A 26,130-nucleotide genomic window follows, 5' to 3' on the forward strand; every position below is an offset into this window, starting at 1 on the left:
CTGCATATCAACTTAGGTTAAAAACAAAATCAATCAAAGAAAATTGGCATCAACGAATCAACAAATTCGAAACAATTGAGGTAATTTTTCAATTTTCCCCAACCCTAATTTCAATTCCGTACCCCAATTATACGAATATAAAATCGAATCAACAATTCGCCAATCCTAATTTGTTGACAAATTAACAAATTCGAAACACATAAAGTCGAAAATCAAGGAAATTAATAGAGAAATTATACAAACCTCGTCGGATTTTGATGACCATTGAAAGATGTCCGATTTACGTCGCCATGGATGAAGAAAGCAACAGATATTGGTGACCTGGGGAGAGAGAAAGAGTAATTTGGTTAAACGAGTAAATGAAGGAGGATTGAATAAAAGATGTGGTATGATGTCGGTCATTCATTTGTTTCATATCTAAGGGCTGTGAGAGGTTCTCAAGGTTCTCATTATATTAGTGGTTCTCACTGGATCCTGACCCTATATATATATATATATATATATATATATATATATATAAAGAGTTTAAAGCGTATAGGTTTATACAAAACTAGAAAAAGAGAGGTTTAGGGAAAAACAAAGAGGTTTAGGGGAAAAAAGAAGAGTTTAAGGTTCGGCTCTTTTGGACTGAAACTGTTTGAATTAAACAAAATTAAACTTATTGGAGCTGAAATGAACTTAACTAAGGGTGTATTTGTGAAGAGAAAAACTGAACAGGGCTGAATGAAGCGAAACTGTAGTAAACTGAATTAAATAGAGCTGAAGTTAAATCCAAAAGAACGTGGCTTAAAAACACCAGATATTTTAATGATAGTGTAAATAAAAACAAATTGACATTCATCTCGATTGTTTCCACTTAAACTACAATTAATACATCTACACATCTTCTGAACATAAAATAACTATCAAAAACTAAATACATAAGATAAAATATATGTTGATGACCTGATCTGACCCAACTTGTCGCCCGATGATGTCCCACCCCAAAGATGACCTGACACGAACTCTAACTTACCTAAACCCGTCACTGATCTGACACAACACGAACCTAATATGACCCGCGATTTGTCACCCGATAATATCCCACCTCGAAGATGACCTGATTGACAGTCTGACACAGACTCTAACTAACCCGAACACGTCACTGAGCTGATACAACACGAACCTAATATGACTAGACCCGACTTGCCAACCCGATAATATCCCACCCCAAAGATGACCAGATACGTACTCTAACTCTCTAAGGGACCCGAACCCGTCACTAAATTTATACAACACAAACCTAATATGATCCGACCTGTTTGAAGTCTTTGAACCAACCCATGTGACCCATTGCGACATCTAATTCCATATCGTCAATTTGAAAAGTGAAAGATGAAGTTAAATCTAGGGACAAGTGGTCAGATTTAGAGAAAAGAGAGTTTAAAACGCAGGGGTTTATAAAAAAACGAGAGTTTACGGATAAATAAGCTGAGTTTAAATGCACCAAGAAACAAATGGGAGAGTAATACATACGACTTGAAGACTGAATCTAATCTACTCGTGTGAATCTCTCTCACACAGTCACAAGACTCACAAGTCACACCCCCCCCCCCCCTATCTAGGGCCTAAGAGTGTTAATTACAATAAATCTTGCTGCTACGGTTTGAAGTAAGACGGATTAAATATCATCATTTTTTTTAATTAAATGCGATATTTAATGACAAAATGTTACAATTAAAGTTATCATTTTTTACCTAGAAAATGATGGTAACATTTTATCACAAAATAATACAGTAACATTTTATCGTAGAATAGCTACATTTGCCCCGTCTTAATTCAAACCGGAAATAGCCCGTCTAAAATAAAAATTTGCGGTGTTAATTAATGGTGAGCAAAATCATATATCCGAATCGGATATCCGGTTTTTTAAATCTCTTTTTTTTTTATCTTATACGTTTTTACGTATATATATACAGAAATCATATATACGGAGAGCGTATATACGGTATCCAGTTTTCATCCACACTTCTATTATTTAATATCTTCTTTTTTCTTTTTTTAGATGGATTGTTTGTTATTTTAATAAATTAAAAGTGTATTAAAAAAAGTATAAGAGTAAATAACTTTTTAAGTGTTATACTCCGTAGTAATAAGGTTTAATCACCAATATATAGGATGTTTTGTGATTTATATATATATTTTAATATTTTATTCGATAAAAAAAGGAACCGGTTTTAAATTTTGCTGATACATATTTGATACGGTTTTTGCATAAGCCGTATCAAATACGAAAATTCGTATCGAATATACAGAAATACGTATAATTTAACTCGTACACTGTATTATATACCGGGTAATTTGTTAAACTTTGTTTAGTTGCTTGAGGTGGATAACTTACATTGGGAGAAAAAGGATTATACATCGGATGTATTACATCAGATTCCATATATATTTGAGTTTTTGTGTACATTGGTATTTGCTCATACTAGCTGGAAATGCGCGTGCGCAGCACGCGGTATCTCATAAATGATTTGAAATGCTTTTTCAAAGTACACAGAAAACACACACGGGATATATTATACAATAATTGTATTCTTTATGTTCTATTAACATTATGTTTTTGATACCGTCATGTTCGTAGTTGTTCAGTCGTCATCTGAAATTGAACTATCAGGTGCTATTTCATGTCCGGTGGTTGTGTAGCATTCAGTCTTTAGTGTATTGTAGTCACAATACACAAAATATTACCTACTCCAGTCACTCGAGACTCGAGAGCTCTTATAAATAGCATGATAAAGGAAGTCGAGAGCTCTTGTAAATAGCATGGCAAAGGAAGTCGAGTGTTCGCAACTTTACCCCTTTACCTCTTTATGTTAACAAATCCATTAAGAGTTGCAGCAAACAAGTGTTGATTCAAAATTTAAATAATATGCAATAGCGAACTATTTTGCTATTCTCCACCATAAGAATATAGATGGTCGGATAAATCGCCAAAGCATCAAATGGTGGCAAAAACACAGAGAAAAAGGGACAAACTTTTTTGAGAGTATTTTATGCACAAAATCGTCCAGTTTCATGTTATATTCTCTTTTAACAATACAATAGCTAGTTTCACACCTTCTTATACATATTACGGTCTCGCTAACGACATACTCAAATAACAGAAAAAGAAATACTTAGGCCACGATATGTTAGAAAAGTAGTAGATCTTTTGCTGTGGCAATTCCTCAATCACTTAGTGACCATTCGTAACAACAATTTTGCTTACTGACTATCTCTACCCAAGTTCCAAAACCCATAACCATGGGTAGTTTATAGGACACAATACGAAACGAAAGGAGTGCTCTTTTAGTTGGGGCAATTCCTCAAACGCTTGGTGGTTGTAATCATTAGAACAATTTTGCTTACTAATTGGATTCGCCATAATTCCAAAAACCATTAATAATTTGTCGGATTGTAACACATCATATTGTTAGAATAGGATCTTTTCCACAATTAGATCATCTGAATACTCAAACAAATAGAACCAAATCATGACGACAATAAACTCATCGTAATATGCATGAGATAATATGAGTCACCCTGTTAATATCGTTACAATTTTCAGTAAACTTTAAAAGAGGAAATAGAATTCGAAAGTCAGAGTAACAAAGAGAATCCGATGGTAAAGCGGTACCTACGACGAAGTTGTGGCGCCGCAAGGTAGCACTTCGGAGACAAAAGTTCGAATAATGAAGTAGAATATTACTTCAGTGCCGAGCATGAGATAGAAAAATGGCAACAATAGTTAGATCAAGATAGCAAACTGGAAAGAGATGTTCCCTTTCTTTTACAAGAAGGAACATCTAGCATTACCCGGTCTACAGCCTTGGTACTATCTACTGACGTAAAATGACTACCCCATAGAAAGAATAACCCAAACAACTAAAACCATTTGGGTATCTTTGAAAGCACAATGAAGGCAATATATTCGGTGTATTTCATTACGAGGCAAGGGCGTCGATTAGTATATGACTAAATAAAATCTGTAATTTCATAAGTGCAGACGCTGAGGAAAAACGAAATTAGACTCAAAGGTATTATAAAAAAAACATTGATTATGTAAGAGCGAAACTCTCTGAAAGAGTAGGAAAACAAATAGTTCTTGCAGTAATGTCAACCCAAATGCAAAATGGACGAGATGAAGAAGTGCTTATTGAACCATTATTGTCTCTTACTAGAAATCAATTATCTTTTTAAACCAATACTACTTCTCAACTTGCTCTTACTGGTGCCAACTTTTGTCCTATTAAAAGTGTTGATTATGAGTATGTTTTCATCTTTTGTTAATTACCCATCATTTTTTTGTTTAATTTCATGCTGTATTTGTTAAAAAGTGAAAAGTTGATCGAATTTTGTACTTGCCCATCAAACCCATGTTCAATTTGGTAGTTATTCTATTTTTGGATAATAATTATCGAGTAATTTTCATCTTGGGTCTTTGAAGCAACTTTAGGTTGCGTATATCAACCCCCTTACCTCGTAATTTGCGGGATCCATTGAGGAATTAGGAGTAATACTGTTGTTGATGTTGTTGTATTGAGTACTTTTATTTCTAGCTCAGTAAGTTCAGTTAGATAGTTTTTTTTTTTTTTTTTTTTTCGCTGCTGACTTGATGTTGTTGTTTATCATGCTGCTATATTGAGAAAGTATGTTCAGTATGTAAAAGTTTTTCTACTGCTATTGTTGATCAAAATTTTATCAAAATTTTACTGAGCTCAAGCGTATCTCTCTTAAAATGAAAAGAGGTCAAATACGCTCTCATTTGCATATATAGGACAAACCTTTTGATCGCCTGTAGGCATCCTTCTTTTTGTCTTATCTACAATACCTGACCTGTTTTAAGTTTAAGACGGATATTGTAGGCTTAAATAAGAAATTGTTAAGAGCTTTAGTTTTTAGGATTTAGCTTATATGTTGTTGTTGATTGTGGTATATGAATTGTCCTCATCTTCGTTAAGTAACTCGGGTTCATTTTGTTCCGAGTGCTACAAAAGAGAACTAAGAGATTGGCGCGAGACAAATTTTCTCGAAAAGAAACACTTATGTGAGGAGTGTCTTAGTTTATTTAGGCGACTTATTTGTTAGTATATTTATTTATGGAGCAATGCAAAAAAAAAAAGGAGGATTATTTTTGTGCATTGGGAACTTCTTTTACTGGGCAAATTGTATAATGTTGTGCTCTTTAGTGTATTGATCAGCTTATGTGCCTTTTTTTCATAGATGACTTGCATATGTACAATGTTGACGTAGAATGAATATTATTAAGCAAAGAAGGTGAACATTTACGGGTTACGTGTAATCTTGCTTGCATTTGTTGTAATTGTTGTACCGTTTAAGATACATGTTCGTCAGCTAGCTAAGCCAAATCGATATGCTATAATATCAATTCTTAGGGCATCTTTTTTTTTTTTTTCGAATCATTTCAGTTCCTTAACGACCTTGCTATATTAAATATAAAGAATCATTCTTCTGGGTTCAAGCTTAATGTATTAGTATACTTTGTTTTTAGTGCTTCGTGTTGTTCGCTTTAAGCAAGTGTTAGTAATAAAAGAACTGTTTTTTTTTTCAAACAACCTGAACGCCTTTCTCTTGCAATATTCATTACAATGTATTTGCGCGTCACTTTAATTAGTTTAACGCTCCTTCAAAAAACGCCTATTATGATGAGTTTATTCATATCAGACTTTTGGTCTTGGTTTTTTTAAATACCCATCTTAGATTACGAAACAACATGAATTAGATACATTTTGATGTTATTTATTATTTATTTTTTTTATATTTATTTTTCACAAACTGCTTTCGGATTCCTTTCGACGAATGGCAAGTATGAAAACTCGGTTAGCTGTTTACTGTGGTTCAATTCAATTTTTTTTTTCGAGCCATAGCTTTTCAGAGTGATATATATAAAATGGTTTTCGAATCAGGTGTATAAATGACGCGCTTAACTTTAACTAATATCTGTAGGTAGGTCATGTCTTTGTTTTTTTTGGGTTAAAAAAAATTCACTCTACTGTGAATGATCAGTTGTTTATATTCAGCAGATTCACTTTCTGAGTACTGTTTTTCTCACTTTGAATTACTGTATATTTTCAGCTTGATTTTGCCAAATGACTTGGTAAATGAATGGTTTTATCAACTGGGTCCTTTACATGTTAGTTATGTTTTCATGTGGCAGATGAATTGGTAAGTGAACTGTTCTATCAATTGGGTCCCTTATATATCAATTATGTTCATTCTTCCATTATAAGATAGGTATTATCTGTTCACATTAATATGACTCCTTTCTCAAAGTTTTTTGGCATGCCTATCACAAATCAATGTACTCGGTAATCTTCGAATTTTTCTTACATGTTAATCGCTTCGTTTACTTCTACGCATCTACTTGCAAATCTGTTTGTCATATTCGGCGTTTTTTTATTGGCCGTCTTAGCGGTTTGCATGTTCATCGCTTCGTTTACTTACATATATCTATTTGTAAATCTGTTTGTTACATTAGGCGTTCCTTGTCGTTATCTTTACTGCTTTTTATTATCGGTTCTGCATGAATGCCGCGTTATGTTTAACTTTTTTGTGGATATGTTTAAATTAAAGTCGCCGCCTTTTAATTGTTATCTGAAGCTTTCAAGGCTTCGAAGTGTATTTAGCTCTCTATAAATATAACTCTTACGACTTCCTCATAATACTACACCTCTTCCTAATATTTTCTTTTTCTTCTTTTCTTCTTTACCATTATGTCTGAGTTAATAATCCCTCTCGCAGAAGTTACTCCACAGAGCTACAACTTTACAGTTGTTGCGGAACTGGAATCCGTCTTACTTGAAGCTATATCTCGGCCTGGGACAATTAAATATCAGAAATTGTTATTCAGAGATGGCGCGGTAAGGTTTACGTTAGGTTACGTTTCGTGTATCTGGACATCAATTTAATGACGTTATACTGTATATCTACATATATTGTTTTTACTCTTTTAGGGAACAGAAATTTCAGCAATTTTGTTCGATGAAGACATCGAGCTTTTTGCAGAGACGTTTCATGAGGGTCGTCAATATCAGATAACAAACCCAGTCATTATCCCTATACGTGAAGATGTTAGAAGAGGCGATCAAAGATGGCAGATGATCATTAAGTCACGAACAAGAGTTGTTGAGTTACCACGCAATGATTTAGGACCTCGATCGTATATTATGCCTCTTGATGCATCTATCGATTCCATTGGACATTCTGGGAGGCTTGGTATGAACATTTTTTAAATCACTCCAAAAAAAATTTGAATGTTGTAATTATTATAATTTTAATTTGTTGGCCAGACATTATGGGCTTAGCGCTTCATGTACGTGCTCCAAGGAAAGTGCATTCCAGGCATTCGGACAGAGAGCTAGATGCTTGTGATATCATTCTTCTTGATAGAAGGTTATAATTTTTTTTTCCTACCGTTAAATTATGTACATGGTTTTCTGAGTTTAAAGCTGTTGTTACATTTGTCGATTATCTCAGTTTGAGGCCTTCAACGTTTACTATGTGGCATGATTTCGTTGCAAATGAAGCTCGAAGAATTTTTGAGACCATAGACTCGCTCCCTATAGTTCTTGCTACAAATGTTTTGTCTTTCCCTTATGGAGGTATTTATAACTTCATTTTTTTTTGTTTCTTCTTACTTTTGTTTACTTATAAAATACGTGCGCAGGAGGTTGTTGGAGTTCGTCGGTTTTTTCGGCCATTCGCCTTAATCCTGACACCGCTGAAGCGCATGTTCTAAGACAATGGTATGACTACTTTTTTTTACTCCCTTTATGTACATAAGTTAACTGTCATCTGAAGATTTCCACTAAATTAGGGGGGAGGACAACAGAGACGAAATAGCTCGCATAAAGGAAAGTCTCCAGATGAATACCGAAGAAACATTTGCACAATTTCATCAATCTGAAAGTGAAACTGTGAGAATATTTATCCCAATTGCCGAACTCTGCTTACAAAAGGTAAGTCTACGACTTTTTTCGATTCCAGTAAATTATTTGTTATTTTTTTGTTTTAATATGTTGTTAGCACTTACATCACAGTGAAAGAAATTTTTTTCGTAAATATGGATGTCTTTCAGCTAATAATTTAATTTTTTTTAAATAAAAAAATTTCAGGAAGGTTTGACAATTTGGATTAAGGGTTGTCTGACAGAAGTCCTTAATCAAGACAGATGCGTATACACGTCCTGTAATGTGTGTAAGAAAAAAACAGAAGTCGAGCTAGGCAGTCATTTTTATTGTTTTCATGCTACTGCTCCGCATATGGCCACATCTGTTTATAGGTTAGTCTATACAAAATAGCCAATTAATTGGTAGACGTATATACGCAATATTAATATAGTAATTCATATTATTATTTTTCCGTAGATGTTATCTTCAGATAAACTTTAGAGATGAGAGTGGTTGCGTTAAACTGACTCTGTTTGACGAAGTTGCTGAAACCATCCTACAGCGAACGACTGAACAAATTTCGGGACTTTCCTTAGAGGTATTTGTTTATTTTTTTTCGTTTCATATTATCTTTTCGGAGGAAAGTAATCATTACTAATATGTATTTCACTACTTTGTATGCATAGGAATATCGTTCATTTATCGGAAATTTTCTCGAAAATAACAAGACCCGTATGTTTGCTATTAAGTTGGTTACATATAAGATTGGAGAGGCTATTAGACAGCTGAGGTTTCGTGCGCAACATGTCGAAGAAGTTGCATGATGAAGTGCTCTTTTACAAAGTGACGTGTACTTACCAAAATGTACATCCTTATGTAATATTACTCAATAAAACACGTTCGTGTAGCCTGTCGTCATCTTTATGTATGACATAGTGTGCCTTATACTTTATAGTATATGTATGGAGTCGTCCATTGTATATATAACGGTTTGTACTATAAACAATATATGTAGTGTGCTTTTTAGCTTTTGTATCATAGGTGTGTAAAATCGGGCTGTATAGTAAATTGTGTTTTCTGCGTGGCCCTTGTAAACTAGCATAAGCATAAATAAACCATGGCATTAACTGCCAATTGTAAAATATCGTTTTTGTGTATCGTATAATAATTTTTCTTTCTTTTCCGTTTCATCGTATGTCATTTCACTTGCCTACGCAGATTTTCTAAGTGCTTCAACACGTCTAAAATGTCCATTTGGTATTTTTCATGTAAGATGTTCATTGTGGACGGACATTGACCTTTGTCGCGTACTATTGATATCTTTACCTGACTGGCGATCGATACATCTGGTTTGATAAGAAGGTAGTAGCTAACTAGATTAAGAGTAATTTAACAAATTAATCACACATCTAAAATTAATAACCTAATCTTATACTGACCAATTAATTAATTTTAAGGGTTGTGCTTTTTCACATACGGATTTTACTCTTTTACATACGCCTTTTACAATTAGACCCTTGGAAAAAAAAACTTGCAATTTCCGAAATTAAATAAAGTTAATTTAATTAAATAGAAAAAAGAAAAAAAGCGGAGGGTTGAAGGGTGAAGGAGAGAGAAAACCCTGACGCCATTGATATCCTTAGCCGTACATTGTCTTCTATGTTTCCCCTTCCTTCGATTTTCTCTCTCTTCATTTCTTCGTTTTTCTCTCTCTTCTTCGTTCTCCGTTCGCCGCCGTCTTCGTCATCTTCTTCTTCTCCGTTAGGTATTCTATTTTGTTAATTGATGATTATTAGGTTTAGATTTTGATTTCTTTGATGTTGTTTTTGTGTTTCAATTTGTTGTTTTGGTAGTTTAATTTGAATTTATGAATTTGATGTTTAGGATTATGTTTAGGTGTAGGTTTAATTTCATGTTGTTTGAATTTGAAATGTGTTAATTAGGTTTAGATCTTCATTTTCATTTTCATTTTCATTTTCATTTTCATTTTGTGATGTTTATTTGATAGTTTAATTTGAATTTATGAATTTGATGTTTAGGATTAGGTTTAATTTCATTTTGTGTGGATTTGAAATGAGTTAATCAGGTTGAGGTTTTGATTTGTGATGTTATTTTTGTATTTGAATTTGTTGTTTTGGTAGTTTAATTTGAATTTATGAATTTGATATTCGGATTAGGTTTAGGTTGATTTCATGTTCTGTGGATTTGAAATATGTTAATTATTGAGATATTGATTTGTGATGATTTTGTGTGTTAATTTTTTAGGTTTAGGTTTATGTTGTGTAGATTTGAAATGTGTTTAATTTAGGTGGCAGTCTAATCTGGATTTTTTTTGTGAATGATGATGAAAAATGGCGTGGAGTTTGTTGATTTAGTTTTATCTTTCTTTTTGCTAGTTAATTCGAAGCGAGATATATTGATCTTAAGATTAAGATGTTTCTTGAAATGAATTTGATGTGTTGAATACTTCGGTTGGTTGAGTTTTGGGCGTAGTTTGTAGTTCATCGCGAGGTAGGTTAGTTCTGTTAGTTAATTCAGCCTTGGCAACATAACATCACCCTTACTGCTTCTCTCTCACAGAGTTATTGAGTTAGGGTTTCGTTTTAGACATGTAGTGGTTTTAGGGACCATAAGAGGTATTAGTTTATCAATGGAAATCGGCTTGTTCAATTTGTACGTCGAGTTCAATTGGGTCCGGGTTATTGTCGACTCGTGCTATTAGCAAACATTGTTTAGTGTTTCAAATTTCTGAGTGATAACTTCATGTTTAGGTTATTAGAGTGTCCATTTATATTGTCTCCAAAGTAAAATTATAAAGCTAAATATCAGGTATTGTGTATACCTTTTATGTATCATTATTAAACTAATTCTCATCGATGTGGTTGAGTCATTATTGGATCAAGGGTTATCTTGGGTGGTTTTGATGTGGGTTGTGGAAAATAGGGTTGTATCATTATCGATTTGGTCATAGGGTCGGGTTGGGCTGGATTGGTTATGGTTCACCAAAATTTTGGGTTCAATCTGGTTGGGTTTTGGGCAATTTGATTTAGCTCTTGCCAGCGTTACAAATAGCTGCTGTCTTCAACTTAGTTAGTTGTAAGTTGTAATTCTAGCCCTCTTGGCTCTATCAAATTTGTTTGCTATTTCCTAATCATGTCACTTCATCAATGTTTATCAGCAGCGTGCTTAGCATCACCCTAGTTGAGCTCCTTGCCTATTGCCCAGCCGTGAGGACTTTTTAGTTAGCCCAGGTTATCTTTTCTGGGACTAAACAAATCATCATCCTTTTGATTTGGTGGAATCGCACGTGACAAAGAGGCCAAGTTTTGATTTTTAATCGTCGGTTTGATACTCAGAATCAAATGTCAGAACTGGATGTGGTGGAATCTAAATCGAGGTATGTTGGGTAAATCCCTATTGCCATTTCATTTATTTTCATTTATGATATCATGGATCTAATGATTGACACTCATCTTCCTCAATTTGGACAAAATATTAGCCAATTGTCAATGTTTTTTTATGTATTGTCTGAACTGTAATTCTGTGGCTATTTTGTAGTTGGGAAGGTAGCTAATAAAAATATGAAGTTAGTTCTGTCTAATGCAATTTTTTTGGCCTTGCTTAGATAACGTAAGAGGAGTCTGTTTTGTGGCCTAGGAGTGGAGTGAATTAGCAAGTTATCTTGTTCATGTCATTAGACTTGTAGTCAGTGGTAGTCACATGTGTCTGGTTTGAACCCTGTATGTTTTAGCCAAACCAATGATATTCTGGATGTGAAGAGATGAGGTACAAGTTATCACTGGCAGAGAGTTGTGAAAATGTGCGAAGAGGTTCTTAGTACTGTACAGCCCCATAAATGTTCTAAAACTTCGCGCTTCGTTCTTGGAAACTGTATCATGTTTTTGAACTACTCCCTCCTACTCGTCAGATTCTTTACATTTACTTTTGGTGTGAATTTTTAGGATCTTACATGCGTGTGACTTAAAAAAGAAACGTAACGACTTTTGAACATACCGAAAAAAGAAAATGTAAAGACTCTGATGAATGGGAGGGACTATTATATACCACGTCATTGGCGTCATCGTCCCTAACTTAATGTGTTTTATGAATGTTTGACAGTTTACCTGCTTCAAACTATTACGCTCACATCATGAAGTCTTACATATGGCTTCAGACAGTTGATGGTTCACTTCAACAAGTTGAACAAGAGGTAGCAATGTTTTGTCCCGTCATATGTCATGAAATACATGCAGGAAAGGGAACATCCAAGAGTCATGCAATATGTTTACCGCAAAGAGTTAATCCCGCTATGCTAAGTTTGATTCTTGATTATTGTCGCTTTCATCAAGTGCCAGGACATTCTAATAAGGTTTGCCCTACTTCGAGGAGATATTGTGCATTCTTAAAACGTGCTTTTTCATTGGCTTTTGAGGAACATGGTCCTTTTTGCTCATCAGTTCTTGAATTAGTAAAGTGGACTTATTTTTAGTACCCAAGTAAAATTATCCAGTCTTATGTATAGCAAGTATAATCCAATATTTTACATATATGCCTTTTCCCCCAGGAACGGAAGTCTTTCGATGAGAAATTTATACGTATGGATACCAAGAGACTCTGTGAGTTGGCATCTGCTGCTGATAGCCTGCAGCTGAAGCCTTTGGTTGAACTAACAAGCCGTGCGCTTGCACGAATGATCGAAGGAAAAACTCCGGAGGAGATACGTGAGATATTCTGTTTGCCTGATGATCTTACAGAGGTTTCTGATGCTCGCAAAATTGTGTGAGTTCTTGACATGGCCGCTTTATCTTGTCTATCATGTTAATGCAGACTTGATTGTTTTAGGAGGAGAAGTTGGAACCTTTGCGAAACATGACTGATGATCCCAGAATCAGACTTTTGAACCGGTTGTATGCAAAGAGGCGGAAAGAGCTGAAAGAGAGAGAAAAATTGAAGGTACACTGTTGAAGATTTTGTTTATATTGTCACTTCAAAATATATTGTGGTGAGCTGTTTACTTAACGGTGTTGATATTGGTTCTGTTGATATTGGGTCTCTTTGTCTCAGACAGCCGAAGCCGAGGAAATGCATGTTGATGATCGCTCTGTTGATGATTTATTGTCATTTATAAATGGAGGCGATGAAGGTATGTGCATCTACTGTGCTCTTTCTTCAATGGTAGACTGCGTTTTGAATTATAGAAGTTGCCATATCATTATTGATGTGAACTTGTGAATGTTGCACTGCATGGGATAGATAAAGACATATTTGGGTCTTGCGAAAATGACAAATTGGGAACTTTGTTTCCAGTCTACCATTAGAAAATACTAAAGAAAATTACGGAGAGTTCTGAAAAACCGCAAAAAGATAAATAAAAAATCAGCAGTTTTCAGAATACTTAGGTCAATGTTCATATGCAAAATAACAATTTTGCGTCACCAGAGTGTGTTCTGTAACAGTAGTACCAGAGGGACCTTGCACATAAAGTTAAATTGTATCATCTTTAATAGAGTAAGTTGATTGTTATACGGTCCTCTTGTTTCCTGACAGTGTCAGGATGGTCAGCATCAATTTGGATCACTTAACAATGGTATCTTTTGTTAGTTAGTTACACCCCACTTTACCTGTATAAACTGTAAACTTCCATCTCGACTGGAAGTATTGGGTCAATTATCTAATTGCAAACTAGTACTTCGTTTTGTTAAGAACATCCAAGTGCTCTTTTAATGATGGTGTTTCATTTAATTTTTTATATCTACAGTTTGCATATTTTATTGTATATTTTTAATCAAAGTGCCTTGACGCGGCCAAAAACATGTCTTTGATTTGGAAAGATATGTTGGCTTTGTCTGATGCATTCTGCATGACCTGTTTGTCGTTTCTGTGAGCGTGTTACATCTACCTACCTGTGTGTCCCTTCTGCGTGCTTGATATCTATTACCCGTGTCTCTCTTGTATGTACCCCTTCCCTAATAAATTGAGAATCCCATTTTTAATCCCTAATTGATTTTTATTTTTGTTTTTTAAATTTGTTCCACTGACGAGACATCTTGACAATTTATTTGCATACCTCAGATAATAAAATGCCCAAAACATCCAAGAACAAGAAAAAACATCGAAGGAGGAAGGATCTTTCTAAGAACTATCCTTCAAGTAATGGGGTTGAAAATCACAAGGTTTGTGCTTTTGATTTCTCCACTTTGTACCATTCATCAACTTAATTTTGAAATTCATGAAATCGTTAAAAATAATTTTGTGCAATGTTATAGGATACCAAGGATAACAATTCTGAAGAGTCTAATGCTGATCCTAGCGCCAGTGTACGACGAGAGTTATCGGATTTGGATGATGGCTTTTCTGTTGATGGAAGCTTAGATGATGGCGATGATGACATTGATCCTACTATAAAGGAACAAATTGACAGGTTTGTTTTAAAACCACCCCCTTCTTAATCAGATTTGGACTAAGAAAAATGTGAAAGTTACCCATCTAACATCACATTTCCAACTACTCCCACATGCCTCGCAGGCTCTCCCCCTGCACCTTCACCACCCATCCACTGGTACCCTGCCACAACCACCAACCACTTGACCAACACAGACCAAACTCCTTAATCTCCTCCCTTGCCCACTTACGCCACCTCAAAATACCCTCCCCGCCCATGGAAACGCCCACCCACCACTCTGTAACAACACCCATCTCCTCAAAACACCCTTCTCACCCCAGAAATGCCCATCCACCACCTCTAGAACAGCACCCAATTCTAAAACGAATCCCTTTTTGTGGTTTAGAGTTGGTTTTTAAATGGTGGCATGAAGAAGTGGGGCGTTTCTAGAGCAAGAGCGGTAGTTTCAGGGGAAAATGAGGAAAGTTTTAAAGGATACTGTTTTTGTGGTTGTCGGCTTGTCGCTGGCGAGAGGTATACTGGTGGTGGTCGGAAATGTAAGGGTAGTGGCTGGTCGTGGGTTGGGGGCTTGGTGCTGGGGTTTGGTGGGGGATAAGGTTTGATGGTGTAGGCAGGAGAAAATTGTGGTCTTGTAGAGGAGGAGACCGTGTGAGGGTGTTTTAGTTCGTTGTGTATAATTAACATGTCCAAATTAGGAAATAGGGAAGATAAGGTGACTTAGTCAAAAAAGGTAATAGGGAAGAATGGAAGATGACTCAGAATAGGAGGGAGTGCAAAGTAGAATTTTGCTGTAGAAAATTGCCACGTGATCTATTGCGGAACATGCATATTTTCGCTATAACTGATTAATGTCCGTGAAAAGTGTTTTTCTAATCCCTATGCTAATACGGCGTGTCGTGTATCAACATGATGAGCTCAGGGAGGTAGAAGATTTTGCCCGGAGGCTGAATCTAAAGTGGTCCGAGAGAATGCGTGAGCTACTCTACGGATCTAGAACAGAAGTCAGTAGCTTTATTCATTAGTGGTGATGATCCTGCATGGAGACACGTAAGTTCATCTTCAAAATATCTATCTTTAACTGCTATATCTCTTATATTACTGGTGACAAACTTTGAAAATTTACTGCAAGAAAGTCACTACTAGCTGGCTGTAAAACATGATGGAATAAAGCAAACATTATTCACTTAAACTCTATTCTTCTTGTATCATGTAGTACCACTGTTCCAAGAATGTTGATGCTTTTTACTCGTAGTATTTTAGGGCATATGTTTCAGTAGGAGTCGTCCAAAAATAACTTTTATGTCTCTAACGAAGATGTAAAAATGCATAATAGCCAATGAGACAACCCTCCTCACCAGTGGGATCCGTTGAGGCAAAGGTGTAATGTCGTTGTTGTAAGAGAGAAAATCAAGGAAAATAGTGAATTATTTACCATCAGTGAGTTTAGTGGAGACTCCGTGAGAAACTTGATAGTTGAACTGAAGTTGAACCATAGAACCTCTTTCTGCAGGGTGCTGCTTTTCAGTACACGTGGCCAACATCCTCAGAATTTAAGCTCCTGCGTTTGTAAGAATAATTACATTAACCTTCCATCTTCAAGGGATACAAAAGTCGTTCAAAACGTCAACGCACTCCCTACTTCATCTAATACACATGTGGTGATAGTTTTTCTGGATTTCTGTAGTTTTCACTCTACATATTCTGGCTAACTCTTCAGTGACCTGGATATTCGCAAAGACTAAAAGACTAGAACGCGGCTGGGTTGGTCAGTGGCCACTTATATCAACAAGACAAATTGTTTATAAGAATGTTTCATATCATGAGACCAGCCCATTAACAATACAACAACAACAACATCAGAGCCTTAATCCCAAAATGATTTGGGGTTGGCTGACATGAATCATCCTTTTGAACCGTCCATGGGTGAACGCACGCCTCAAAATGCGAATAAAAAAAGGAAAAATGAAAAACAAAAAGGAAGAACGAAAATGTAATGGAAAGTCAAGGTAAACTTAGGGGTTTTAAAATCGAATTCCGGATTTCTTTTATAAAAACTTAAAATTTAAATAGAGAGAAGATTAAAACGATTTTTAAAAACCGAAATAGAATTAAGGATCCGGAATGAACAAAGTAAAATCTATAAGAAAGTGGTTGGTAAAAAAGTGTAATAAAGGAGAGAAGAATAAATAATTTAATTTCTTTAAATTAAATAAAAAACGCTAAATATGTCAAAAAAAAACATCAAATATTAAAAATCCACATGTATCCTTTCCCTCCATTGTGCCCTCTCCGTCACCATACTCTCCTCAAGCCCCAGAAATCTCATATCGTGCTCTATCACTCTCAACCATGTCTGTCTCGGTCTTCCTCTACCTCTAGGGACCTTTTCTGTTCTCCAAGTCTCCAGCCTCCTAACCGGTGCGTCCATAGGTCTCCTTCTCACATGACCAAACCATCTTAGTCGGTTTTCCATCATCTTGTCCTCTATTGGCGCCACTTTTACCTTTTCCCTAATCACCTCATTCCTTAACCGATCTTTCCTTGTATGTCCGCTCATCCACCTCAACATGCGCATCTCCGCCACACTCATCTTTTGAATGTGACAATGTTTCACGGCCCAACACTCGGAACCGTAAAGTAAGGCATGCCTAATTGCCGTGCGATAAAATTTTCCCTTTAATCTTTTGGGCATATCTTTATCGCATAGAAACCGTGAAGCACTCTTCCATTTCAATCATCCCGCTTTAATTCTGTGAGCCACATCTCCGTCTAACTCTGCCCATTAACAATAACCCTAATAAAAAGCCTCGGGGTAATGTTTTTCTGCTCATTTTAGGATGGTCATAGGCTATTCATCCTATCGAAGAATTGTTATGGACAAAACGAGTATATGGATAAGAAATTACTGATTATCTTTTTCTTCGCCAGTGGTGAGCTATTTGTATAGTTGGTGTTATGAATTTGTTAATCCCAAGCTAACAGTATGATTTATAATAAATTGTGCAGGGAGAGAAGGGTGGAGAATTCCATGGAATGTGGGCGATTTTAGTTGCTATAATCGGTGGAGCAATATGTACTTGCATAGAACATAAAGCACGATGCGTGCTCCAGACATGAGGCCAGGTTGGCCACACAGGTAATAAGTTGAATACCAGCGGTTATTGCTGCGTGAACGGAGCAATAAGTTGGACACGAGGCGACATTGAAAGTGATAAAGCCTCTTCTCTTCAATCTCTTTTCAGTTTCAATTTCGATTTTTTCACCTTGATGTATTGTCCATTCTTTTTTAGTCACATTAGGTTCCAAATTTTGTTGAGGTAATTTATTGTAATTTTTGCGGGATTTTTTTAATAAAAAAAAAAGAAAATTGTTGAGTTTTTGTCTGGCATAATTAGCTAGTTTTTTTATATTCAATAACACGAAATGTAACAACGAATAAAGGATTTAACAATGTCGACTTCAGTTCGTGTATCCCCCTGGTACTTTGGGCTATTTATGTAAATATGCCTTGATAATCATAATAATTATATTCTACTATAGCTCTTTACGGAGAACATCCTACTCTCATAACATCACTTTAGTTGTATTATTTTGTGTTGCAAATTGCAATATGTTGATCAAAAGTCATAACTAGAGCAGTTCGTGGGTTGTCTGGTAAGTGACGTGGCCCATCCTGCCCGCCAAATAAGAGGGTATGGACAAGACATTTTGAGAAAATTACAAAGGTCTAGCCCACTATCCCGTCTAATGCTTGTCCGTGGGCCAAAAATTAAACATGAGTCGACCTATGTCGTCGGCTCAAGCCGGCAGTTGATTGTGTATGATCATAACCATAAGCTGTGCAGTTTCCTTTCCCTAGTGGAATAGTTCGATACAAATCACTCATGTTCAGGTGATGATCCGATCTAAGGATCATGTACAACACACAGGTTTTGTTAATGGCATTTTCGGTTGAAACAAGTGTTGTAATGGATAGAATTTCTGAGCATCTGTCCGACCTAGACCTGGACCTAATCTAAGACGGGAAAATAAAATTTGATGGACGAATGGTGGAATGGAAGGCTGCAACATACAAACCTTTGTTCTCGGATTAGACTTTTTATTTTTCGTCAGATATACTCCCTCCCATCCAAATCAAAGGTAACACTTACCTTATTCGGACCATCTAAATCAAACTACCCATTCCTTTTTTGGTAAAAAATATTACTAAAAACCCCCCACATACCCTTATTATTTACATACAATGGCATTATATTTGTGGTTCTCTTTCAATTAAAGTGTAAGTGGGCCTACTATTTTTCCAATATTACCCTTACTTTTTTCATTTTTTCTTAAAACAGTGCCCCATCCCATGTTACCTTTGGTTTGGATGGGAGGGAGTAGTTATTAATTAAAGATAAACTTTAAAACTTAAATAACTAGTCACGGTAATACCGCTTGGGACGTATAAGAGCAAGTCCAATGGTTTGACTTATGGACTTGTTTGCAATGTTTTAAAATTGCAAGCTAATAGCCAAACTATTGGAAATGTCCATATAGATTAGCTTTGTTTAAGCAACTAGCTTCATTATGTTAGTTGCTTAAATTTGTTTAAATGGACATATCACAAGGAAACAACCAATAAAAAGTTAGTATCTTAAAATGTGGGTCCAATCTGGCTAATGAAAAATTAAACTAAACCATTGGAATGCATTGTTAGCTCAAAAATTTTGAAATTTAATATGGCAAAGGTAAGCTAGTAGGAACTAGCTTACCATTAGACTTGCTCTAAGAACTGATGGGTGATACTGAATACAGGTAGGGTCGTGGATTTGGGGGTCAAAAAATGGGTTAAAATAATTTTTGATGTTTTTTATTTACAATTTTTAAATGAAATATCTTTTTTTTTTTCATAGGAATTAATTCATATTTATTGCTTACTTTACCTAATTAAACAATCATATTGAAAAAGTTATTTTTAAATTAAATGATGTTCAAAGTTATGTGTTTAAAAGCATTAAAACTAGTAATCTTTGTGATTAATATTTAAAATATCACAAAATCTCATTTGTGACGGCACGTATCCGTCATTTAAGAGTGACGGATACCATTTTCCCTCATAAATGACCCAAATAGAGGAGAGAGGGAAGCGCATGGGGTGCCCCCACCTTGTGCCCCTATCCGTTTTGTGAGTTGCATTATCCGTCACTTGCTCCGACCCGTCTTCAGCAAGACTAATTGTTAAAATATAATGCATAAATAGTAATATTTTAATACTCCCTCCGTACCACACCAAAGGTAACGTAGGGAATAATGGAATATTTAGGAAAAAGTAAGGGTAAAGAGGGGAAAAATAGGTGGGGTATGTAATTGTGGGTTTAATGGTGGGTTGGTAGGTGGGGTATGTAATGACATTTTGTGTAAATATCAAATGAGTATAAGGATAACTTGGTAATGTTGTGGGCCAAATAAGGAATGTTACCTTTGGTATGGTACGTACCTTTGATCTGGTACGGAGGGAGTAATATTTATGACTTAAATGTTTATATTAACATTTAATTGGTCATTTGGAATTAAATATTGGGCTTCAGTTCAATCCCTAACCCTTATAAAAGAGAGAACTTACTATACTGTAGCGATGAATAGTCATTGAGCAAGTGATCCTCCTACCGTTGGATCTTCCTTAGAGATCTCCTCCCTCCATTTCTCCTTTAACTCACAACCACAAACTTCCCTCTTCAACCTGCCATTTCTCTTGGCCGCTTCTTCTCATCCATTTTGGTTTCTCGCACAAATGTCGGCATGCATCAGTAAAACCTAGGTATTTACTTCGAATATCAAAATACTATTCTTTGTTGCTTATTTCACGCTTATTGCGTTCTTTTACCGTTGTAATTGATTGTTATGTTGTTAATGTGTTGTTGCGTTTGCTCTATTGTGATTTACGCCTTCAGATTTTAGTTTAGGGTTTAGGAAATGTTAATTCATCATTCCTAACTGCACACGAATTGTGAATTCATCGCTCACTGTGCGAACTGCTTGTTGTACTTCCCGATCTTCCGTTCTGTAGGTTTAATTATTGTTGTTATTATTGTAAATTCATCATTTTGTGTGCAGTTAGGAATTGAATTCATCTGATATGCTTGTTGTGCTTCCCGATCTTCCGTCATGTGGGTTTAATTATTGTTGTTATTATTGTGGTTATCATTAGTTTAGCTGCTTCAGATTTTAGTTTAGAAATAAGGAATTGTAAATTCATCCTTTCATGTAAAGTTAGGAATTGTTAATTCATCATTTCGTGTGTGATCCGGATGTTGTGTTTCCCGATATGGGCGCTGTGTTGAATTAGATTTTAGCACACCGTATGGTTTACCGAGCGTGGCCAGCGTTTGGTTCTGCTCAGTGATGTCTAATTAGTTTGATGAACAATAACTTTTCAGTGGCACTCCCAGTTATTCAAGATGAACAAAAAACTGGTAGCAAATGAACAGTTTACAGAAGACGGTACTCACATGTAATCTTGAACTAGAACATGTCAACGTTTGTTGGGCACTGCACCACAAATTCTTCAAGCAGAACTGACACAGGCAATGCAGGGAAAGTTTTCTGCTAAAGGGTCAGCACTCAGCAGTATCAAGGTAATTCCGAGAACTAGCTTGACTTCATCGGAAAATCCTAGACCGATCTCTTTTTGAAGGCTACTATCCCTTTTGAACCTCACCACTCTTTCTTGTACACACTGCTCAACAACCACCAGACTCAAGCAGTGGTAGATTAACCTTTTGGCCACGATTTATGTCAAGTTACATATTAAACAAGCGCTTGTCACAGTTTGGCACCGCTTCTCCCTCAACAAACACTGCTCAACAATCACCCGCTCTCTCTTCATTTTATAAATGTTTTGGCCACCGTATGGTTAGTTTTTCTTGCTTAATTAGATTTTAACTTTACTGGAGTAACTTTGAGTTTAATTGCGCGTGATCGCTGAAGAGGTGGTAGCTTCTGTTGTGTTTTATTATAGTGTATTTGGGGTTATGTTACTAATTGTGTTCTGATTTTCTTTGAACATAAAGTTAGTTGTTTATTTGTCCATTTTATTTCATTTTTCAGTGTTAATGTGTACCTTATTTTTTTCTTTTTTATTAGTATGCTGGGACTTCTGAAGCTGCAACAACCTGGGGTTGGGATCTGGATAATAGGCCAAGGTTTCAGTCGTTTTGGCTTCCTCTGAAAGGTTATTAGCGGAAACGGCGACGGTTTTGTTGATATTTAATAATGGTTGCTGTAATTTCGGTTTAATGTGGTTGTTGTAAATGTTGGATGTTTTCAGGCTTGCAGCGTTGGTTGAGTGGTTCTCAAGCTGCCTCTCCTTGGAAGCCTCCCTTTTTTTTGTTTAAAGTCCAGAGTTACAGAAGGTGTATCTTCTATTGATGTTCCTATTTGCTTTGCCCAATGAACTACGTGTATATTGGTTCCTTTCAATTCATCATCCATGTTGCTTTGTTCATTGTGAAAATTAATTACGTGGTCAGGATATCATATTGTTTTTTTTTTATTGATTTAATTGTGCATTGAATTACCAGGAGCCGACTAACTGGCTTGGAAAGTTGGACGTGGGGTGGCCCTGCAGTTGATTCTACCTTCTTCTTAAAGGTTATTAGTGGTTCTGACAACTTTGTTGATGTTTTTACCTATGCTTGTTGTGTTCCATCCCCGATGTGATTGCTTTAATCGTTTGAGATTTTTCAGGGCCTGGCTTTAGTAGGCCAATTTCCAACATGCCTCTCCTTGAAGGTGATTTGCGCTTGTCCTCCCTGTTTTTTTTTGTACAGGCATAGTTTTTTTACTGACCTATTGATGTTGTTATTGTACGGGTCCCTCATTCCTGTGGTTGTTGTTTCCTTGTACAGGACTTATGGCCGTAGTCCTGCAGTTGGAGAGAAATAAGGTTACTTCTAACAAACTAGCGAAGGTTACTGGCATTGTGATTTCGTGGTTCATGAAGTTCGAGTTATGTCCATAGAACTGAGCTGGAGTTGATTTACATGCTCCTGATGGGTTAAAGCTGTTGTTGACGTAAACAATGGTTCATTTGAACATAGTAAGCGTTTTGGTCTTGCGGTTTTAGGGGTGAACTAACTCGGCATTTTCTGTGTTTCCTTTTAGGATTTACAAAAAAAAATAGGCTTTGAAGGATTCTTTACTTATTACGTTCGGGTTGGATTTGAACTATCAGGTGCGTGATTATATGTCAACTTTTAACCCAATGGTAGTGTTCAATTGTTCCTATGATTACCCGATTACGTGGTTGGGTCTCATTTGTTACCTTTTTAAACAATCTGTCCGTAGATTACTGCTGTGGACTGCTATTTGGGATTGAAATTTGGAGCATGACCTACGCCTCCAGTTGCTTTTCCTTTCACAGGAGGGTTTTTATCGTTAACAACAATGGCTTTGTTGCTGGTTTCCTTTGGACTATGAGGTGCGTGTTTACTTGTCCATTTCAACACACTGCTCGGTTGAATTGTTCTTTTGGTTACTTGATTATGTGGTCGGGTCTCATTTTGAAAATATATTTTAAAATGTGCTTAGGGTACTGCCGTGTGCTGCCATCTGGGATTGGAAATAGACCTATGGCCTACGACTCTTTTTTTTTTCCCAGAGTCCAAAAGGTTCTTGGCCAGTTGGCCGTAACAACAATTGCTTCGTTTGTTTATTTTAATTAGCAAAAGTAACCCTGCTAATTTTATTTTATCGTGGCTCCTTGTGGTGTCTATTAGACGTTAGACTCTGTTTCACAAATAGCTCTCAAGTTATTGACATCCTTGACATGAGGATTTTCCTTGGAAGAACATGACCTTTTGTTTCCGGGTGCCTCCATCATCTACCCTTTTGGATCTTGAGGCCCAAGGGTATCAAATACGGTTAGTCCATAACTGATAATGCTCTGACATCAATCTTTCTCGTAGGTCGCTATAAGATGGAGAGAAAGTACTATTCCTGGGAAGAGTCCATGAATCTGAGATAAGTGAAGGTAATATCATCATTACCACCGTTATTGCTGACTCTACTGCTTCTTTTTAGAAATGATTGGATAATTGATCATCATTTTGTTTGCCTAATACAGCAGGTTGTCGATAGTAAGTTGCGTGTATTAACGGATTCTCCAATTTTCTGGGTGATTGTTTTAGGATCAATCATCCATCATTTTGTTTGTCCTGGTACGGTGATCCTAATGGCTGCGGTAGTAGTGGTAAGTTTATCCCTCATTCTGAAAATCTCTGATTGGTATATCAAATTTAAAGCTTACCACTACTACCCTCCTTCTGAAAATCTCTCGTTGGTATATCAAATTTGCGTTTTGCTCCCTTGAAGTTTATCCCTCATTCTGAATTTGAAGCCGCCACCTCCTCCCACACCTTTTACCTTTTATTATTATCCAAGTCTTCTTAAAATATCATCACCATTCAGTAAACCAAAGATGGTGTGAGGGTCTTGGTCTTCAAAGTTAAATCCCCAACATATTTGATTTTAGTATTAATGTTATCATCTGTCTTGCAGGGATGTTGCTGAGATTATGAATGCTAAGAAACATCATTTCCTTGGCATTAATTTATAATTTCTGCAGGTCTGGTACTTCTTTTCAAATTCCCCTTATTTTCTTTAGTTTTCCTTATTTTCTTTAGTTTTTGTGGTATTGTCTTTGTTTGATTGTGGTTTAATTAAAGTTTAGGAGCCCTATTCTGTTTTTCTCAAATTCAAATTCCACTGACTCCTCATCACTCACCAGGCTATATCAGCGTCTCCTCCAGTTTGGTCTCCCTTGCTACCTCGTAACTCAGGTACACAACCTTATCATTTTTTTTTTGTTTTTTTGTTTTTTTTGGGAGTGTCCCTATTTTGTTCGCTTTGTTCTTTTGTTTGGGCTCGAGGATTAGGCGTGTCTTATACGTTGTTAGTTAGTAGGTTGTGTACACTAGAGTGTAGTAAGGGTCACAGGAAAAAAAAAGATTGTTGGAGGAGAGCCATGTTTATGACCATGTGGTGTTTTAAATTAAGGAAAAAAGGAGGGGTTGCAAAGTAAGGCTTCTTGTACTTGAAAAGAAGGGTGTGTGGTAAGGCCTCATGGCCTTTGTGTATATATACACAATTCTCCCAGTTGAAAAATGCAGTGTTAGGTGATTTATTCCCTTACAACTCCTTTAGAAAGGTGGGACACATCTTTTTCATCTAAATTATTAGTGCATTTGTGTCACCTTCGAAACTGTTGGTCTTACTGGGAGTATTGGAGTAACCTATTATTATGCTGATTAGTGTTACTATCAGAATTTAATTGTAGTTTACTTATTGTTGTTTGTTAGTTTTGAAAGTGATGCAAATTAATTATTTGTTGGTCCAGTTGTGGTCCGCCCGCACATATACTCTTGCAGCTGATCTCTATTCAAAGGTACTTTTACCTTTGTTTTGTAAAGTTTTTACATTTATACTTGCTTGTTGATATAGTTGGGTAATTTTTCTACTGATTAGAAGATGGTGTGTGCCTTTCTGGTCTGTTAGCATTAGCATGTTTGTGTATGAGAGACGCCCAAATCTGTTGCCAAATACATATCTCTTAAGAGGCCTTAAGGTGGAGGCAATTTATTTAAGTGACATGTTCCACGCATTCACCCCTTTCTTTCTTGTTCCAACGTTACCGATGGAGGTATATTGCTTTACTTTCATGATGTTAACTCCTGAGCTTTTATGTCCCTTCAGGAACCTCACTTGTGATGACTATCATGTGATACATCGGTAATCACCATGGTCACATTCGTGCTTGGTGTTGGTCCCAAACAGGGCTTGCAGGAAAGGCAAGTAGATACTAGAGTAAATAGACTACTTGTTTTTTTTTGCTCTTATTAATCATATTGTTATTCCCTCCGTTTGGAGTTGGTTATTTACGAATCTGAACTTGGAACCAGTAATTCTTTGAAAATACATTCATTAAAAATAAGAATAATAATATGATGTAATGATAGTACTTTTGAAGCAATTTGATGGTAGTATATTCGATGTTGGTCATCACAAAGTTTGACAATATAGGATGAAAATGGTATTTACCCAATATTTTGGCAATAAGTTGATGAATGTGGCCCCAAAATTTGAAATCCGTTGTGCCGTTTCATCACTCCCTGGTTCTTTATTTCCGAAAATTTTGTTGCTTTCAGTAACTGTACTTTTATGCTTGTGGGAGCGGACCAATATTGACACTTTGACAGTACACCTGCTGTTTGGTGTTGAATCGTTCGTACTAGACTCTTTTGGGGGTGTTTGGTATACCGACCTCTCATTGAATCATATTCCAAAGCCAAAGAAGCCTTGTGTTAATTTGGGTCCGTATTTCCATTCTCGTTTATCCTTCTTATCGTCGATTGATGTTTTGATGCTTTGTTTCTGGATCTGAATTTTATGGTCATGGACTTTGCAGCTTTCAGCGCAGCTTCACAATGTTGTTTATTATGTTGATCTTGTTTCCTTGGTTTGGATTTTATGGTGCATTGCAACTTCCAGCGCAAGCATGAAAGTCTTTCCTTCTACTCTGTCATTTTCTTAATCTGTTTATGTACGTTTAGTTACTTGTAGTATCTTCAGGCTGGACGGTGACATACTTGTAATGTCTTCAGGCTGCTGGTTGACTGTCTTGATTTGTTTACGCATATTTTTTCTTAGTCTCGTTGTTTATTATTTTGATCTCAACTTTCTCGGTTTGAATTTATAGGTGCTGAGCATAGCAATTTCGGCATAGCTGGGGGCGCCATTTTTTAATCCTGGCAATGC

At 36.1% G+C, this 26,130-nt stretch overlaps 2 protein-coding genes and 1 long non-coding RNA gene across 5 annotated transcripts; all 3 read left to right on the forward strand.

The window, feature by feature from the left end:
* Nucleotides 1–7,699: 7,699 nt before the first annotated feature.
* On the forward strand, nucleotides 7,700–9,073 carry LOC141594187 (uncharacterized). Its single transcript, XM_074414355.1, has 5 exons — nucleotides 7,700–7,787; nucleotides 7,859–8,000; nucleotides 8,157–8,323; nucleotides 8,409–8,529; nucleotides 8,618–9,073. The coding sequence occupies exons 2-5, from the start codon at nucleotides 7,908–7,910 to the stop codon at nucleotides 8,753–8,755; spliced, it is 519 nt and encodes a 172-aa protein (XP_074270456.1). The 5' UTR covers nucleotides 7,700–7,787; nucleotides 7,859–7,907; the 3' UTR covers nucleotides 8,756–9,073.
* Nucleotides 9,074–9,473: 400 nt separating this feature from the next.
* On the forward strand, nucleotides 9,474–17,805 carry LOC141596548 (SKP1-like protein 21). 3 transcript variants are annotated; one of them, XM_074416751.1, is made up of 10 exons: nucleotides 9,474–9,696; nucleotides 11,113–11,328; nucleotides 12,051–12,300; nucleotides 12,496–12,687; nucleotides 12,774–12,884; nucleotides 12,996–13,074; nucleotides 14,004–14,104; nucleotides 14,198–14,352; nucleotides 15,254–15,381; nucleotides 17,341–17,805. In XM_074416751.1, exons 2-9 carry the CDS (start codon nucleotides 11,294–11,296, stop codon nucleotides 15,354–15,356), a joined length of 1,026 nt encoding a protein of 341 aa, XP_074272852.1. In that variant the 5' UTR covers nucleotides 9,474–9,696; nucleotides 11,113–11,293; the 3' UTR covers nucleotides 15,357–15,381; nucleotides 17,341–17,805. The 3 variants fall into 3 exon arrangements, with proteins under 3 accessions (XP_074272852.1, XP_074272854.1, XP_074272853.1); XM_074416753.1 differs by lacking the exon at nucleotides 17,341–17,805 and adding an exon at nucleotides 15,845–15,963 and having other exon boundaries at nucleotides 9,513–9,696; XM_074416752.1 differs by having other exon boundaries at nucleotides 9,514–9,696; nucleotides 11,110–11,328.
* A 3,427-nt stretch (nucleotides 17,806–21,232) lies between these two features.
* On the forward strand, nucleotides 21,233–22,372 carry LOC141594188 (uncharacterized). Its single transcript, XR_012522040.1, has 4 exons — nucleotides 21,233–21,547; nucleotides 21,644–21,966; nucleotides 22,063–22,107; nucleotides 22,224–22,372. It is a non-coding gene; the product is annotated as an uncharacterized LOC141594188 (long non-coding RNA).
* Nucleotides 22,373–26,130: the final 3,758 nt, after the last annotated feature.

This window comes from Silene latifolia, chromosome 8 (genome assembly GCF_048544455.1).
Source record: "Silene latifolia isolate original U9 population chromosome 8, ASM4854445v1, whole genome shotgun sequence".
Taxonomy (NCBI): domain Eukaryota; kingdom Viridiplantae; phylum Streptophyta; class Magnoliopsida; order Caryophyllales; family Caryophyllaceae; genus Silene; species Silene latifolia.